Raw genomic sequence first — 15,440 nt, 5'->3', positions numbered from 1 at the left:
ATATGTATATAGCAGTACAGGCTGCGTTCCGATATTCACTCGCAGTACTGCAAATCTATTAAGAATATTTATATAAATACGCTGTCAATAATTATAAAAAGAGGTTGAAGTTATTTAAATCAGTGACATTAACATCTTTGTTATAATATTCAATAATAGCCAGCCGTTAAAGTATGCATACAACCGATATATATTGAATTTTTAAGATTACTGTATTTTTGCTGGGAAGGTATACGTAATACATCCTTAAGCCTTGTGTCCACGATCCAAGAACTGTGTCAAAGTTCTAGTGTTTCGAGAAATGCGCAGCCAATCAACATGCAGCTTTTACGGAGTAGCTGCAAGCTGATTGGCTATACGCATTTCTCGAAGCTAGAATTTGGACACAGTTCTTGGATCGTGGACACAGGGCTTTAAAAGGGACATTTAGAAAGAGACAAAGCTACTTCATCGCTTTACTGTTAATCTACTTAAATTAAACGTTATTTAAATCGCGCGACGATCCTGCCCCTTTCTCGACTCCTCGCGCTCTAGTAACTTATCGTCCTAGCGACATCCCTAGACGCGTTCTCTCGCACGCTCGTCTACGTTGGTCCGACTGTGCAATGGCCGTTCGCTCGACGGTTAAGTCAGGTTAGGTTCGCGCGGATTTGGCGCCAGTTCTGCGTGTTTACTAACAACCGTTCGGATTGACGTGTCCAGTCGGTCGTGGCAGTTCTCCGGCTTTCTGACTGAAACCCGAGTCCAAGCGAGTCGCCGGACCGTTGTCAAGTGATACCAAGATCGGCGGCGGCCCGTAATCCTATGTGCTCCGCTAAGTAGCGATGGTCAGGCGGAAGAACGTGCCGAGGTTATTTTTCGTTTCCTTAGTCTCGTCTTCTCACGCTCTTCGCATTCGTTATGCAATTGTTTCGTTCATTGGCGGGATCGTTAGAATTACGTTAAGGAAATGTTTATATTGAAACTATTGTCGGGTGTATTTGTATATACAGGGTGAGTTTTATTTCGCGAACCAATCTTTAACCATGAGAAATGGATTGTCGACCGCAACTGCAGCCAACTCTGGAGAAAGTGGCAAAAATCTCGTTATACACGTCTCAATCAGATAAGATCCAATTGTATCTCGAGAAATATAATTAGATATCGCATGACTGAGATGCGCATAACGAGATGTTTTTCCATTTTTCCCAGGATTTGCTACGGATGCGGTCGGTAATAAATCTCCTATGATAAAAGGTTGAAAGAATTTTTAATTCTGTAAAACCAATTCGAAGACAGCTGTGCCGCACTGCACGTCGGTATCCCCTTAACTCAGTGATGTATTGGTATTCGTATTGTAACTTACCAATTAGTTTAGTTTTATGTTTGTACCATTTTTTTCATTTTGTCTGTATATACACATTTGTATTTATTTGCCAAATATATTTCAGGTCTAACAAGTCTCGACACCCAGCGAAAAGAGACAGAGCGGTAAGCGACAGAGCGTGTTTAAATTTGATTTGTGAAATAAATTGTTATTTGTATTTATATACGTATATTGATACGTCCGTTAAACTATTGCCATGTCTTCTGATTTGTAGACAACTGTGATAGTCGACAGGCGTAAAAAGAAAAGCCACGTGCTGCAAGAAATTAAGCATCTAAGGAGAACCACGCACTTTCTTATACCTAAACTACCTTTCGCGCGCTTAGTCAGGCAAATCATCCTCGAAATATTCCCTCGACTAGACTGCAGGTAAATATGAGTTTTACATAATGATTGATTAATAAAATGAACATCAATGCTTTGTTACATAAATGTAATAAAATTTTCATAACTATATTTTAAAGGTATTTTAATTTAACATACTATATTGATTTTTTTAATTAGAATTTTATATGAAAAATTGGAGAGCAAATATGAATCTCTCAATGGAATCCTTCAACTCATTAGTATTAGACTACGAATTTTCCTTTAATTGGTTAAATTTCAATCTAATCTCAATCCGTAATCTGATACGTAAACGAGTTTAAACAGCACTTGGTGGCTTCGTGTCCATTTCTATCTATCAATGTAGCTCAACTTTAATCTCGGTTTAACTTGCTTCTTATCATTTTCTACTTTTTTGAACTGGAAGAGGATAAAAAATAATTAAACCGAGATTAAAATTGACCTGGTTGAAATACTAATAAGAGTCGATTGACTTGTAGAATACAAGCCAGCGCTCTCGAAGCCTTGCAAGAATCGACAGAGATGTACATCGTGCAATTCTTCGAAGATTCAGTATTGCTGGCGTTACATGCTAAACGGGTCACTCTTATGCGAAACGATATAATTTTAATGCGCAGGCTGAGGGGCCGCAACGATATCATCAACAGATAGAGAATTTTATTTTACATAAGGGTCAGAGCTCAAAGCAACGTAATAGCTTGCGTTTCGAGCACAATATGAAACAAAATTTTTATTAACATCAATGTACATTTCATTTCATTAAAATTCGCATTAACATTGAGTAAAAAGCAGGGCAATGGTTATGCTGCCCAGTCCTTAAATCTAAAAAAGAACAGGAAAGCAAAATCCAATTTAAATTCGTTAAAACAGTGATTTAGGGTCAGAGCGCAAAGCAACGTAATAGCTTGCGTTTCGTTGCTTTGTGCTCTGACCCTAAATCACTGTTTTAACGAATTTAAATTGGATTTTGCTTTCCTGTTCTTTTTTAGATTTAAGGACTGGGCAGCATAACCATTGCCCTGCTTTTTACTCAATGTTAATACGAATTTTAATGAAATGAAATGTACAGTGCTGTTAATAAAATTTTTGTTTCATATTGTGCTTCATTTAAAATGGACACTTTAAATACAAAATATAGAAAATACTTTTAATTCGAATCTCAGGGATAGAGGACAAGACAATAATTTTGTCGCACTTTATGAGACATTAATCGAAATCGAAATAATATAAACAAAGAATGTTGCTTTAAGACTTGTAAAACACTGTTATCTATTGTACCAGTATTCGCTACTTTGTCATAATTTTATTCCGTAATAAATATTACAAAGTAACTGAATCAGACTATCCCTCCCCTAAGATGTTTATGAGTTATGTGTTTAAACTCTTAATAAAAAGTGACGAACAAAGAAAATAAGCACACTTACACTTTCACCCTTTTTTTCCTCGAAATACCGCAGAGGGGACCGAAGGTAAGCGGTCTTGTCTCGTTAAATAAAATTTATTTCTGAGAAACATTTCAAACATCTCGATAAAATTCATAACTTTACGAAACTTTGGTAAAATATACAGTTTTGCGGATCTCTTAAACTACGAATATCGAAGCGTTGCCGTTTAGGCTCCCAACGGGAGTGCGTCGGCAATTGGTATGATAAAAACAGTGTTAAATAGTAAAATATCGCGCGACCTGAAAAACAGTCACGGCTGTGTATCGGGTGTTCGACTTCGAGCATGCTTGTATAATGATATTCCTTGTTAAAAGTCAATATACATTTGTTTCTTCCGATAAAATCACACGTGAATAGTCACGACTGACAATTGTAGGGTTTTTATGGGACAGAAATCATGTAAAATTAGTCTTCGACTACTTTTGGAGGAATCCCAATTTAATGGAGTCCTGACTTAAGAGACTCGTATATAACTTTGAGATTCTACACACTGCAAAATAGAACATTGCGTTTGACTAAATGTTAGAGAAAAAGTTAGTTTTTCTTTAATCTTGGACGTTCAAGAAGGGATATCGCAGAATCACACGTACTATCGAACACCCCATACAATTGTGTATAATGTGTTTTCGGTGTTAGCTGCAGTAAGAACAACCATAATTCGTAACCCACGCGGGCCACGTGCGTCTTGAATCGCGGTCTAAAGCTAGCGCCACGCTATGCGCGATTCGTGATTCGTACACTGAGAAAAATGCTTTGATTGTATCAACAAGACATATATGATAGAATGTATTTTGGTTGAACCAAACAGAACGTCTAGTTAGCACGAGAGGGCACGATATTTCGTAACCAGAAGTTTGCTAGACTTCACTACACATCTGGTAAATCCTAAAGGAATTCCGATTCGTTCATTTTCTAACGGACGACTGGTTGAATCTACCAGACTTTTAATTAATGCAACCAGATTTTTGTTCAGTGTATACTCGTGAATAGCGTGGAGGAAAAATTCGTCGATTCGCAGTGATTCGCTAGCCGAGTGGTTTTTTGACTAATATTGAAACTTGACTAATTGTTGACTTGAAGTTAAAAGTTGTCGAAGTTAACACGAACGAAACGACAAATAACAAATTACGAATGATAAACTGCGAATCACGAATCGCGCATAGTGTGGCGCTAGCTTAAGAGAAAAGAATTGCCTAGAAAAATAGTATTACAAATAACGACTTAGCCGCCTTAGCTTCTCGATTCGTTCGTTCCTACATATACAATATACAATGTGTAATGTATACAATACGATTCAACGGGAGAAAATACAAAAAGGCACCTGAAAAAGCAGGCTAATTCGCGTAAACACGCGTATCCCGAACCGAAAGTCTCGGGATTTCTACGAAGACACTTGTCGCATCTTTAGGCACAACATTTCGTTATACTTTCATGCTGCCTGTCATTGTACACGAAGCGGATCACGAAGTTTGGGTTATATTTTCGCATCGCGAAATTAAATACACAAAATTCAGGAATCACCGACTGCTGAAAATTTTCGTAAGCAACGGCCGGAAAGATTCTTCTTCAAACATGTAAAAGACATCTAAATGTTCACTCTAATTTCATCGGCCGAATTTCCTTTAAATGCCTCCTTTGATTTTTAAAACTATGATTTATTCGATAATAATAAAACCTTAAGCTTCAATCAAGCTTCTTGTAAACGTTTTCTAATCTCACTCTCGAACGTCTAAAAATTTTTCGAGAAATCCCAAAAAAACCGCCGAAGCGATTTCCTCTGATTCTCAATACTTTTAAACAATTCTCGTTGGACATAAAATTTTTCAGGTCATAAAATATTTCGTAATTATCCAAATTATTTTCCACAACATCTTTCAGACTTGGACCTATTTTCGCGCGCTTTACTTCGACCAGTTTGCGGAATTAAATAACAAGAAGTCTCGCTGCTTCACTTTTTCATGAACGACCGCACCTTGTTCACGCACTTGTCCATGAAGTTCCGCTTGCGCTTAGGCTCTGCACCCGTCGGCAGCGATAACAATGAGCCCGGTCCCTTCGCGCGGGCTCTGTGCCCGCCGTATTCGCTTGACGAGACGCTCCCGTCGGAGTCCAATCCCGCACCACAGCTTCTTGATGCCTTCAGCAGCATCGTCGACCTGCCATCGTTGTCGTAATCATCGTTTTCGTCGCCACCTCGCGTCGTCAATCTCTCTTGCGCTGTCTTCCTGACCCTCTGCTCTTCCATCGGATGCTCCTGGTCCGCACACTGTCTGCTGGAGCATGTCGAGGACTGTCCTTCCGAGCTGGAACGTCGACTCGGTTTCGGAGGACGCGTCGGCAGAGCCTTCTTGTCATTCTCATCCTTACGTAGGGGCATTCGCATGTCCTCCGTTTCGGACTTCAACTCTGTAACGTCAGGCACTTTTGGCTTCATTCTGGGAACCGGCCTGGGTTCATCCTCGGACTCAACGGTCTCGGTATCAAGCTTCTTTCGGTCTTCTTCTGAAGCAAGGACGACTTTGTCGTCTTCCGAGCTCGTTGGAGGGTATTCTCGGCTCTTCTCGCGCTGAACTTTGTCCTGCTCTTCGCCATTTTTCGCGTCTTCATCCAGCAGACCGTCCAGACTGCGCGACCTTGGCCTGGGGAGCGGCGGTCGATGGACGACCGTGGTAGAGACGGACTTTCGCTCCTGATCCTGTTGGTCCAGCAGCTCCAGCGAGCGGGATCGCGTCGACGGCGAGGGTGGCTGCCGTGGTGGCCTGCGAGGCACCACCAGGTTGCTGCTGGCACCCACCGGATGCGTGTACATGAACTTGAAGCGCGGCGACGTGGGCGGCAGGCCCATCAACCAACGGGATGGACTCGACGACTTTCTAAGTCTATAACACGAAAACAGAACGTGTTACAAAATCAACAAGAGATACGTTTCTCATTCGCCTTCTTCGGTGTTAAAGTAAGACGAGGATGATTTTCGTACATCTTTTTCACATATCTTTCACATTCGTCGATCGAGGCAAAATCTGTCGTACACATTAAAACTGAACTGAAAAAGTTTCCTAGTAATAACGTCAGTGTTCTCTTGACCATACCTGGTATTTTTAATAATACAGAAAATTTATTGCGAAAAATATTACTTAGGGTTTGAACCTGGACCTCTCACCAATTCGACCACCGAGACGTTCGCCTAGAGTGTAGGGAGATCCAGGTTCAAATCCTGGCTAAGGTAATATTTTTCGCAATAAACTTTCTGTATTATTAAACATGCCAGGTATGGTCAAGAAAACACTGACGTTGTTCATTATCGCTGGCGATATTGAAGAATTTTCTAGTACTCTTGAATTTCTTAATTTTGAATATTAATTTGAATATTGTTAATAGAATCATCATTCTACGGTATATCGCTTCATTCGAGAAATTATTTATTCCATATTCCTACCAAACACCGAAGACTTATTCGATACAATTACATCATGCAGTTTTACTACCCAGACTTCTAGATATAACATAAATATAATATGCATGACGATCATGTACATAGACATTAGTGTCTACGTGTGGAAAATTTAAGTTACTGCGTTCACCAGTATACACTTTCGCGAAACTCTCGTTAATGAACAATTCAACATTAGCATCATTGAAAAATTCGATATTAAAAGATTTACGCTAAACAACAAAAAGTCAAATTTATTTAGTCATTTTTATTGATTTTCGTCAGCGTATCGTCTACTAGCTAAAAGATTTAATTAAAGGTACTAAAAATTTAATTTATTCCACACGTAGACTATGTAATAAGCGTTCGACACTCGAATAGACAAAAACTTATCTAAACCTTCACTATAAACTATACGTTTGCAGCACAAGCACATGTATCTATGTGTAATACATTTGGAACCGAAAGTGCAATGATATCGACAGTACCAGGGACTGATTCAGTGTAAGGGTTTGGCAAAGCGGCAGGATGGCGACACATTAACACCGTTTGAACATCGATAAAGAATTTGTATCGCTGACTGACCTAGTCATGATTGTCATAGAGCGATTCGCAATCTTGGCTGCGTGAAAAAAGAAATTAGCGCTGCGTTAGTAGAGCTCGCTTCAAAGTCACATCACGAATCGATTCGTTAGCGGCCAGCAAAGAGTTTACTAACTTTCAATGATTCAGATCATTCAAGATTTTCACCACCACTTGTAACTGTCACTTGAATCTCGTTTGAATATTTTTCGTAAGAAATATGAATTATTAAAAGACTGTCAATTTATAAAACTTAATTCAATGACTTGTTACCAAACTCTCTTTCCTTATTCAATTACTTTTAATGAAGTTGTTTCAAAATATTAATGAACTAGTTGTAACAGTTGATCAATCAGTCGGGGTTTGGTTCTTGGTACCGGGGTGTTAATGGATTCTGCAAATTTCAGATCTTTTTTTTCTGGACATTGACGAATCGATTCGCTCATCAAACCAACGTCAGGGTGTTATATGCTAAATTATCAGGGATAACTACCTGCTCGATATGGCTGTGGGCGGGCCGTCTAGTCAGTCTCGCCCGCCCGTAGAATCCTTGTCGCTGCCCCTGCTTTCGTTGCTGTGCATTCGCTGATAGTTGGGCGGCTGCCGCATGTTGGTGTTAGCCGGTGTGCTCGGCTGGGTCACGTCCTTGGGAGCCATGCTGCGCGGAATTCCGCCAGACAGATCAGCTCTCATAGGTATCTCGCCTCGCATAAACCTACGATCACGAGAAGCAAACACCGGAAAGTTAACAACTGTCGTACAGATCATGCTTTGATATATTTGTATCACGTTATCAAAGTGAAATAATGATGAGACAATTATTATTAATAATATCATCTCATCACTAGGTAGAAAACAGCGCTGTCTTTTTGTCTTTGCTCGAAGCCAATGCCCCTTTGACAAAAAAAGGACAGAAATAAAATTTAAAAAGGAAACTGGTTATTTTTCACCTTTCTAACTTGTCTACGCAAGCGTCTTGATAGTCGTGAATCCAGCGGACACCGTTGAAGTGGCAGACCGCTCGCATGTCCTCAGGAAGTTCCTCAGGTTCCGGCCATTGAAAGTTGTCGATGATTGGAATTATGTTGCATTGCGATTGCAATGCGGCAACGATCTCCTATAAAATAATCGAAAGCGCAAATTGATACAACGCACGTTGCAAAAGGTGAGCTTTTCGATCATTCTTATGTATAATTAACATAATTCGGCGAAAAGCGTAAAACTAAGAAACAATAACACGATACGTAACATATTAATATTTTAAAGTAAAGTTTAATCTTATTAGCTTCTCTACAGCATCTGTTAATATGTTTGACGATCCGAAAAACTTCTTCCCCTCGTGAAAAGAAGAAAAGAAGATACTAGTGAAAGAGATATTTTCGAAGCTATCTCTCCTTTATGTTTCAAGTTCTCTCAAAAATATGTTAAATTGAATAATTGTATTGAATTGAAAAATTCGTTCGTGTCTTTTGCTAATTTCGAGACACTAAAACGAAGAAACAAGTGGCATATAACTGGAGATAACAAAAGTCTCAAGATCTTTCTAACAATATGAAGAACAAGAGGAAACATATATCTCACCCTGTGCACCCAATCCTTGCACTCGCTGTCCTGTATACACCTCTCCAGAGCCTGGGGCGTGAGCACGAGGAGGAAGTGTTTGGCCTGCCTGATGCTCTGCAACAGGTTGTTGTCGAACTTGCCGGCCTCGAGCCTCTCGACATCGATGAACACCGAGAAGCCGCGCAGCTGCAGATGCACCTTAAGCAAACTCGCCAATTGCGAGCCGTTCGATCTGCGGTAACTGACGAAGACGTCGAGGGACTTGTCGGGCGACTCGTACTCGCACGAGCTGAACTGATTGTGCTGCATGTTCTTGATGGCGTCGAGTATCCTGAGCCGATGGATACTGTTGGTGATGCCGCACTCGCTCAGCAGCTGGTCCTCCGACAGATTGCGTATCGAGTCCTTGTCCACGCCGGCATTCAGCATGCTGTACGTGTAGATGGAGAACTCCTGGCCGATCGACTGCAGGAAGCTGTTCAGGTTACCGGTGTCGCGGCTGCTGTAATCGGCCATCTTCTTCAGATTCTGCAGCTCGCGGGCGAACCTGCGGCGCATGATACCGTTGGTCAGGCCGATATCCTCGCGCAGATTCTCCTCCGTCAGCTGCAGCAGCAGATCGCCATCCACACGGCTTTCCACGAAGTTCGGTGCTACCTCGGCGAAACCGATCTGCTTCACCCATTCTCGAACGTCCTCGGTGGACCATAAGGGCACTTGTTGGCTGAGTTTATGCGGGATTTCCTCGCCGATCAATCTTAAGGCCTGCGCCGCGTACTTGGACGCGATCGCGTTCGGGCAACTGGCCACTTTCTTCAACGGCTCGATCGCGCCGATCGTCCGGAAGATATCGGTGTTGCCTTGTTGCTTCTTGATACCCGCTTCCATGCAGAAGTGGAAAGCTGCCAGATTGCGAGCCTCTTCCCGCTTCGAGCTCAGGACCGGCACGAGCCTCTCCAGCCAGTTCTTACTCTGACCATGAGCGTGCGCCAAGTTCGACTTGGCGAACTCGTAGGGGTTGTGTGACGTAATGAAGGGCTCGACTAGGTCGAGGGTGCCGGACTTGAGGACGGCCGCCTCGATCTCCTTGTTGGCGACCAGCACGGCAATCGCCAGGCAGGCGTAATACTTGATGTTATCGTCATTGTGGAAGGCAAGCGGGAACAGCCACATCGGCACCTTGCGCTTGATCATCGCCTCCTGGTTCTCGGCGCCGCCGTACAGCGACAAGTTCGCCAGCGCGCCCGCGCAGTGGCGTAGAGTTTCCACGTCGTTCTTCCGGCACTCAAACAGCACCGCGTCCAGTCCGCCCAGCCTGATGACGTCGCTGCAGGTGCCCTCGCTGTGCTTGAACAGATGCTCGAGTATCCCGGTGCCGACGCGCGCGTGATCCACCGAGTTGGCGTTCTTCGTGCACACGCACGCCACGTTCACCACCTTCTCCAGGCCGTTCTCCACCACGTGGGCGCGGTTCTCCGTCGTCAGGCATTGCTCCAGTAGTCTGGCCGACGAGAACTGTAGCTCGTGATCGTTCACGACGCAGTTCGACATGAGCAGATCGAGACCGCCACGCGTCCTCAGGGTGTTGCACAGGGTGTAACCCAGCTCGTGGCCGTGCGTCGGCACCGCCCATGCCTTTCGGATGATCTCGTTCACTCTGTTCAACAGCTGCGGCGCTTTACTGCCGCTGCTGCTACTCTTGCCGCTGTCGGCGCTTGCCTTCAGCCGCTCCACGAAGCTGTCGAGCAGACTGCAGTACTTGGCGATCGCGCAGTCCACGTCCTGCGGATTCGACTTGGAGCACAGCAGGTCCAGGTCGTCCAACGGTAAGGATAACAGCTCGTCCTCGGCCGTCGGCGGTCGCATGCCGTTCATCAGCTGATTAACCGCGCTTGCCGCGCTAATCATCGATTTGGATGAGCTCACGCCCGACTTGGACGCGATCGTGATGCTCGACTGCGAGCTCGAGGCCATGTGCTTCTCGTGGTTGAAGATGCCGGTCGAGGTGACTGTCTGTCGTTGCTGTTGCGCTGCCATCGCTTTCTGCGAAACACGAAAACATTGCCTGTCGATCACTTTCGAAATTTTGAGGAAGATCGGCAAAGACATCGCCGAGGAGGTCTTGAGGAAAGAAGTCGCGGGCATTGTCGAATTTGACAAGGATTAGGAACACTACTCGTCGGTGAACGGAACAGGAGTGCTTCGTATCTCGAAGAGTGCTTTTCTCAATGATGTTTGAGATGTTAGCATGGCATTTAACGCAAAGTAGTAATGAAAAGCAGATAATGTTATCGGGAACGTTGATAAGATTTCTCATTCATTCTCATCAGGTTTGAAAATCATCAGGAATTAGATTGAATATCGGTGGCGAGGGCGGCGCAGAGAAATGTGCTCTGCTTAGTAAACAGATGAACGGAAAGATCCAAGTTTAAATCCACGGATTTAACACCGCTGGCTTTTTCGGAATCTCCCGAAGGAAAGTGGCAACCACCAAGGGTATCTCGCCACACATACCCCTTTAGAGGTAGAGCCCACCAGATTGCAGGTTTCCTTCAGCAGGGTTAGCAGCCTACTGAAGATGAAATACAACCAAATGCTCAGAATACCAGAACGAACTGGATAAAACAGGCTTTTAAGCCTAATACACGAGGAAGAAGAAGAATTGTATATCGGGTAATACATTACGCTATACTAGTGTGCAGGGTTGGGAAGTAACTCGTTACTTGTAATGAAGTTACAGTTACTTTTCTGGTAACTCTAACTTAACTTCGTTACTTTCTCTCCATCTGTAACTTAACTCAGCAACTAATTTAATAGTTACACTAATAGTTACTTTATATATGTATATTTTAAACCTCCACAGATCGCATTAGGCCTTGCATCTGCGCATGAACGCCTTCATCGACGCTTTACAATTCGAATGCAAATTTGATATTTTTATTTTCGTTGCAAGAAAGTAACTGCAAAGTAACAATTCGTTACCTTTTGAGTAACTGTAACACGGCACTTTTCAGAATTGATGACTTGTAACTCTAACTAGTTACATTTTTAGCGAAAACCTAGATACTTTTATAAAGTAACTTTTCCAACCCGGCTAGCATGCAGAATTAGCATGTAAAGTTTGCGCGCACAACACCCGCGAATACGAGAAACATAGAAATCTGATGTTACGTTGACGTCTTCGAATCTGTCAAATTTTACGCCTTACCATTCGCGAGTCGAGGCTGCACTTCCTTAGCATCATCCCGAACAAGTGCGAGTGTGATTCTGCCGCTTTACGAAATCTCTCGCGAGCTTCTCGAATCACGCGAGTCCGCTTTTCGACTGGGGGTCCAATCGCGAGTTCGTCGGCGTTTAAATCACCGCTCGTCGCATCGCGGACGCAGAAGCAGCGTTGAACAGCGACGCGACCTTGCGTGCCAAAACGCGGCGTAGTCGTCGCTCGCGGTTCCCCAACGTCGTTAAAGACGGCGATTTACGATTCGGGCTGTCGGTACGCGGACGTTTTAACGCGCGTACCTTGGTGAACCGCCAGAAGTGCGAACATAAGCCGGGAAAAATGCGCCTCGCGCTTTTCCGCGATCGTTTGCGTCGGGACAATCGAAAAAGTTTTGTAGTCCCCCACGTTTTTCCGTAACTAAGTACTTATGATGAGAAGAAGCGTTCGCTTACCTTCTCGGAGGTAAAAGAGTCGCTCTGAAGCTTCATAGTGGATGCTGCCATGTTGTTGCTCTCCTGATGCGAGAGATCACCAGCCTTCAAGCTTCTCTGCTCCTGAAGAAGAAAAGCAAACATTGTTTCACTCTCGATTATAATAGATTCAACATATCAAGATGCATGAAGTCGCTCTTTTGGAAAATCCTGCAATTAGCCAAAAAGGATTTTCTATGTTCCTCCGGTTGTTTCTCCACGAGAATTCATTATCTACTATACCAATTGCAATACCATAAGTTTTATCAAACACTAACATCACTCATTATCATATTATCGCGCGAGGAGAATCGATGCTCGTCACAGAATAATTACCATCCACTGTTATGCTTCATCTACAGTGTGCTCCTTGTATCCAGAAGCATTCTATTTTGTAATCGATATACGTTTAAAAAATTTGTTGCAAGCAAATAAATTTTTTAAGCGTATTGATTTACTTGCACAAAATATAATGTGTCTAATCGCGAAGAGATCGGGCGTTAGCGATTCGGAAGAAACGTGTCTTTGCCATCGGGGACCGTGAAATTTTTCGCTTTGCTGCTTTAGCTTCGCCCAATTTAATTTCCGCCGACAGAAATGAAGAAAAAAACCACGTTCAAGTTCGACGACGCGAGCTGCTGATAAAAATTGCATTTAATTCCGGGACACCCTGTATAACGTTCCGTCGCGCGTTGCAGGGAATTAGCGCGTATTATCGAAGGTCCACTTATGGCGCATTCGCTAATTTGCAGTAGCAGATAGGCGATAGCATCTCGTACTGAGAGAGTACAACTGTTGCACTGTACTCAGTATGATACGATTTTTTTCAACGTCCCGACACGCAGGCACAACACGCACTTCGTGAGCAGTAGCGCATAATGAAATACGCACTTCTGTCATTCTAATCTTTCATCCGGCTCATCCTGAACGGACGCGCGCGCGCGAGGAATCGAGAAATCGCGAGATTATTGCGCACGCAAAAATGTATTTATAGCACGATGTATATATAAATACATCGCGAAAAAGAAAGCAAGAAAGCGCGTAATAATTCCACAATCTCATCGCGAATCATTTTAAACATTCAGCATTTCGCCATTTGAACAGTTCTGCCGTTATATTGAATCAAATTAGCTCAATTACAAACGTAAACGCCATTTAGGACCTGGCACAGCTGGAGGTAGCCAATTAAATTACTGTGCGAATCCTTAAAAAGGACCGGGTTAAAATTTAGTTAGATTAAATTAGTATCGCGGAAAAATGACGAATATGCATACAAAAGGTTACTCGAAGGTTCGACGATGCAGCAAAATATTTGACCACCGAAAAGATTGAAATCGTTACATTTATTCTTTAATCTATCATCATCATATTTAAAAAGGAATACCTTATCGTTGCAAGGAGAGAAGAGAGCGGGAGGAGCACTTCGATCCGAACGATTATAATGAAACGAAACTTAATCGCGGCCAAATCGATTTTTGATAAAGGCCAGGCATTCAATCGCACGGAAAAGTTAAATACTCGATGTAATATCGAGTTTTTATCACTGTCGCCGCTCCTCTCCCGGTATCGGAAAACACAACGGTACTTTCCCCCTCGAGACGTCGCGACACAATGATCGGCATTGTCGAAGGCTCGTCGATCCCGGTCGTTTTGTCTCCTCGTCCACTTCTCTCCTCTCGCTCCGATTCTCCCGACGCATTTCTCTAAATATAATTCGTCGAGCGTGTCATCACAGCCGCCTGTTACGCGTTAAGCTCGATTTTGCTGGAACCGATCCTACTGTCTGCCACCTTGCTTTGTAATTCATGACGTCAATGATAATGCAATGAATGGGCGTATTAACGGATATCGAAGAGTGTCGTCTCGAGTTGTCGCGAATTTCGCACTCCGGTAAAAAATAGAATTAACAGAACAATTAATTCTGGTCTACAATAATCTTCACGTCACAAATTTGAATGTATTCCCAGTGGAAAATGGTTCGATCGATGTTGAAACGTTGTCGAATCGATATCGACACCTTCAAATTGATGCCGATTCGACATCTCTTGCTGGGTTTGATACCGAAATTATTCTCGAGGCAGGTCTCGTTAGTTTCCGAAAGCGCGATTTATCTTTCGAGTTCGATTATTCTGCTCTTTCCTGTCTCAATTCTTAATTCCGCGTGCATCTTCTTTTATCGCTTCTTTTCGTGGAGTATTTGAGAACATTCGAACAAATTTCTTCGCTCAACTTCCCTTACGAGTGACGTATACTCACGTCGCGCAAGGCCGGCTGTGCTTTATTCTTAGATCGGTCACTTGCGGAATTTTGAAAAATTTCGAGTGACGTGAACAAACCCTCAATTTTAAATACGCTGATATTCCGTGTAACCCACCGGCGGATGTTTTCAACGGTATTTACGTCAACGACGAACCTTCTAGACGTTCTCTCGAAAATGTGCGGCTTTACGGAATCGTTTGACAAAAATTTGTATCGGCTCATTACGAGATTATTAGCGCGAAGAAAAGGGATGCGAGTCGAAACTTCCTCCAGACTTACCAATCGCGAGCGTTCGAACCGTTTCCGGTGCAATATTCCACGATGTATCGGCCACGGCGCGCTCATATTTCAACTGAGATTCACATCACACCTTTGATACAAAAATCGATAGTTATAATTATTTTCCTTTCATTTTACACGTAAGATAAATTATAAATGTCCTCTCCGAAGGCAATTCATAATTTGTCTAAAAAAACATTCCGCGAAAAATGAGAGTGTGACTGCCGATAATTTTGGTAAAGTTACATTCAATTCTGTTTCAAATTATCAATTAAACATACTCGGTAATCAATCAATTCCTAATCAAAAATGTCTTGCGTTATAAGCCTCGGTAAATAATGTCAATTTTTTTTAATTAATCTCAACAAAATTACTTTCTGTTATCTCGAAAATTGCTTTGTTATTTGTTACTAATTCCACATTTTACACGTGCGTTCGATGACTAAATTGAACTGCAAGACAAACTTCGTCTGACAGCTAT

The 15,440-nt window shown here is 42.8% G+C and overlaps 2 protein-coding genes across 10 annotated transcripts in view; one reads left to right on the top strand and one right to left on the bottom strand.

Moving 5' to 3' along the window:
- The first annotated feature begins 410 nt into the window (after positions 1 to 410).
- Positions 411 to 2,428, top strand: LOC105570663 (histone H3.3-like). Of its 5 annotated transcripts, none has more exons than XM_012028059.1 (4): positions 411 to 850; positions 1,431 to 1,470; positions 1,581 to 1,735; positions 2,191 to 2,428. In XM_012028059.1, the coding sequence occupies exons 1-4, from the start codon at positions 825 to 827 to the stop codon at positions 2,360 to 2,362; spliced, it is 393 nt and encodes a 130-aa protein (XP_011883449.1). In that variant the 5' UTR covers positions 411 to 824; the 3' UTR covers positions 2,363 to 2,428. The 5 variants fall into 5 exon arrangements, with proteins under 5 accessions (XP_011883449.1, XP_011883448.1, XP_011883446.1 ...); XM_012028058.1 differs by having other exon boundaries at positions 993 to 1,470; XM_012028056.1 differs by lacking the exon at positions 411 to 850 and adding an exon at positions 867 to 993 and having other exon boundaries at positions 1,275 to 1,470.
- A 3,529-nt stretch (positions 2,429 to 5,957) lies between these two features.
- The window catches only part of LOC105570662 (sterile alpha and TIR motif-containing protein 1), a 62,358-nt gene continuing 52,875 nt past the window's right edge, over positions 5,958 to 15,440 (bottom strand). For 4 of the 5 annotated variants that reach the window (XM_012028052.1, XM_012028053.1, XM_012028054.1 and 1 more), the window contains 5 exons: positions 12,404 to 12,505; positions 8,750 to 10,774; positions 8,119 to 8,285; positions 7,662 to 7,883; positions 5,958 to 6,035 (listed from right to left, as the gene is read on the bottom strand). In XM_012028052.1, the coding sequence (XP_011883442.1) occupies positions 7,694 to 7,883; positions 8,119 to 8,285; positions 8,750 to 10,774; positions 12,404 to 12,505 (2,484 nt within the window). In that variant the 3' untranslated portion in view covers positions 5,958 to 6,035; positions 7,662 to 7,693. Of the gene's footprint in view, positions 6,036 to 7,171; positions 7,209 to 7,661; positions 7,884 to 8,118; positions 8,286 to 8,749; positions 10,775 to 12,403; positions 12,506 to 15,440 lie in introns of all 5 variants that reach the window. The other variant, XR_001009604.1, reaches the window with a different exon arrangement.

This window comes from Vollenhovia emeryi, unplaced genomic scaffold (genome assembly GCF_000949405.1).
Source record: "Vollenhovia emeryi isolate VEMERY1.0 unplaced genomic scaffold, V.emery_V1.0 DF939120.1, whole genome shotgun sequence".
NCBI lineage: Eukaryota > Metazoa > Arthropoda > Insecta > Hymenoptera > Formicidae > Vollenhovia > Vollenhovia emeryi.
Note: the sequence above shows the minus strand (reverse complement) of the source record. Positions and strands in the feature narration are given on the sequence as shown.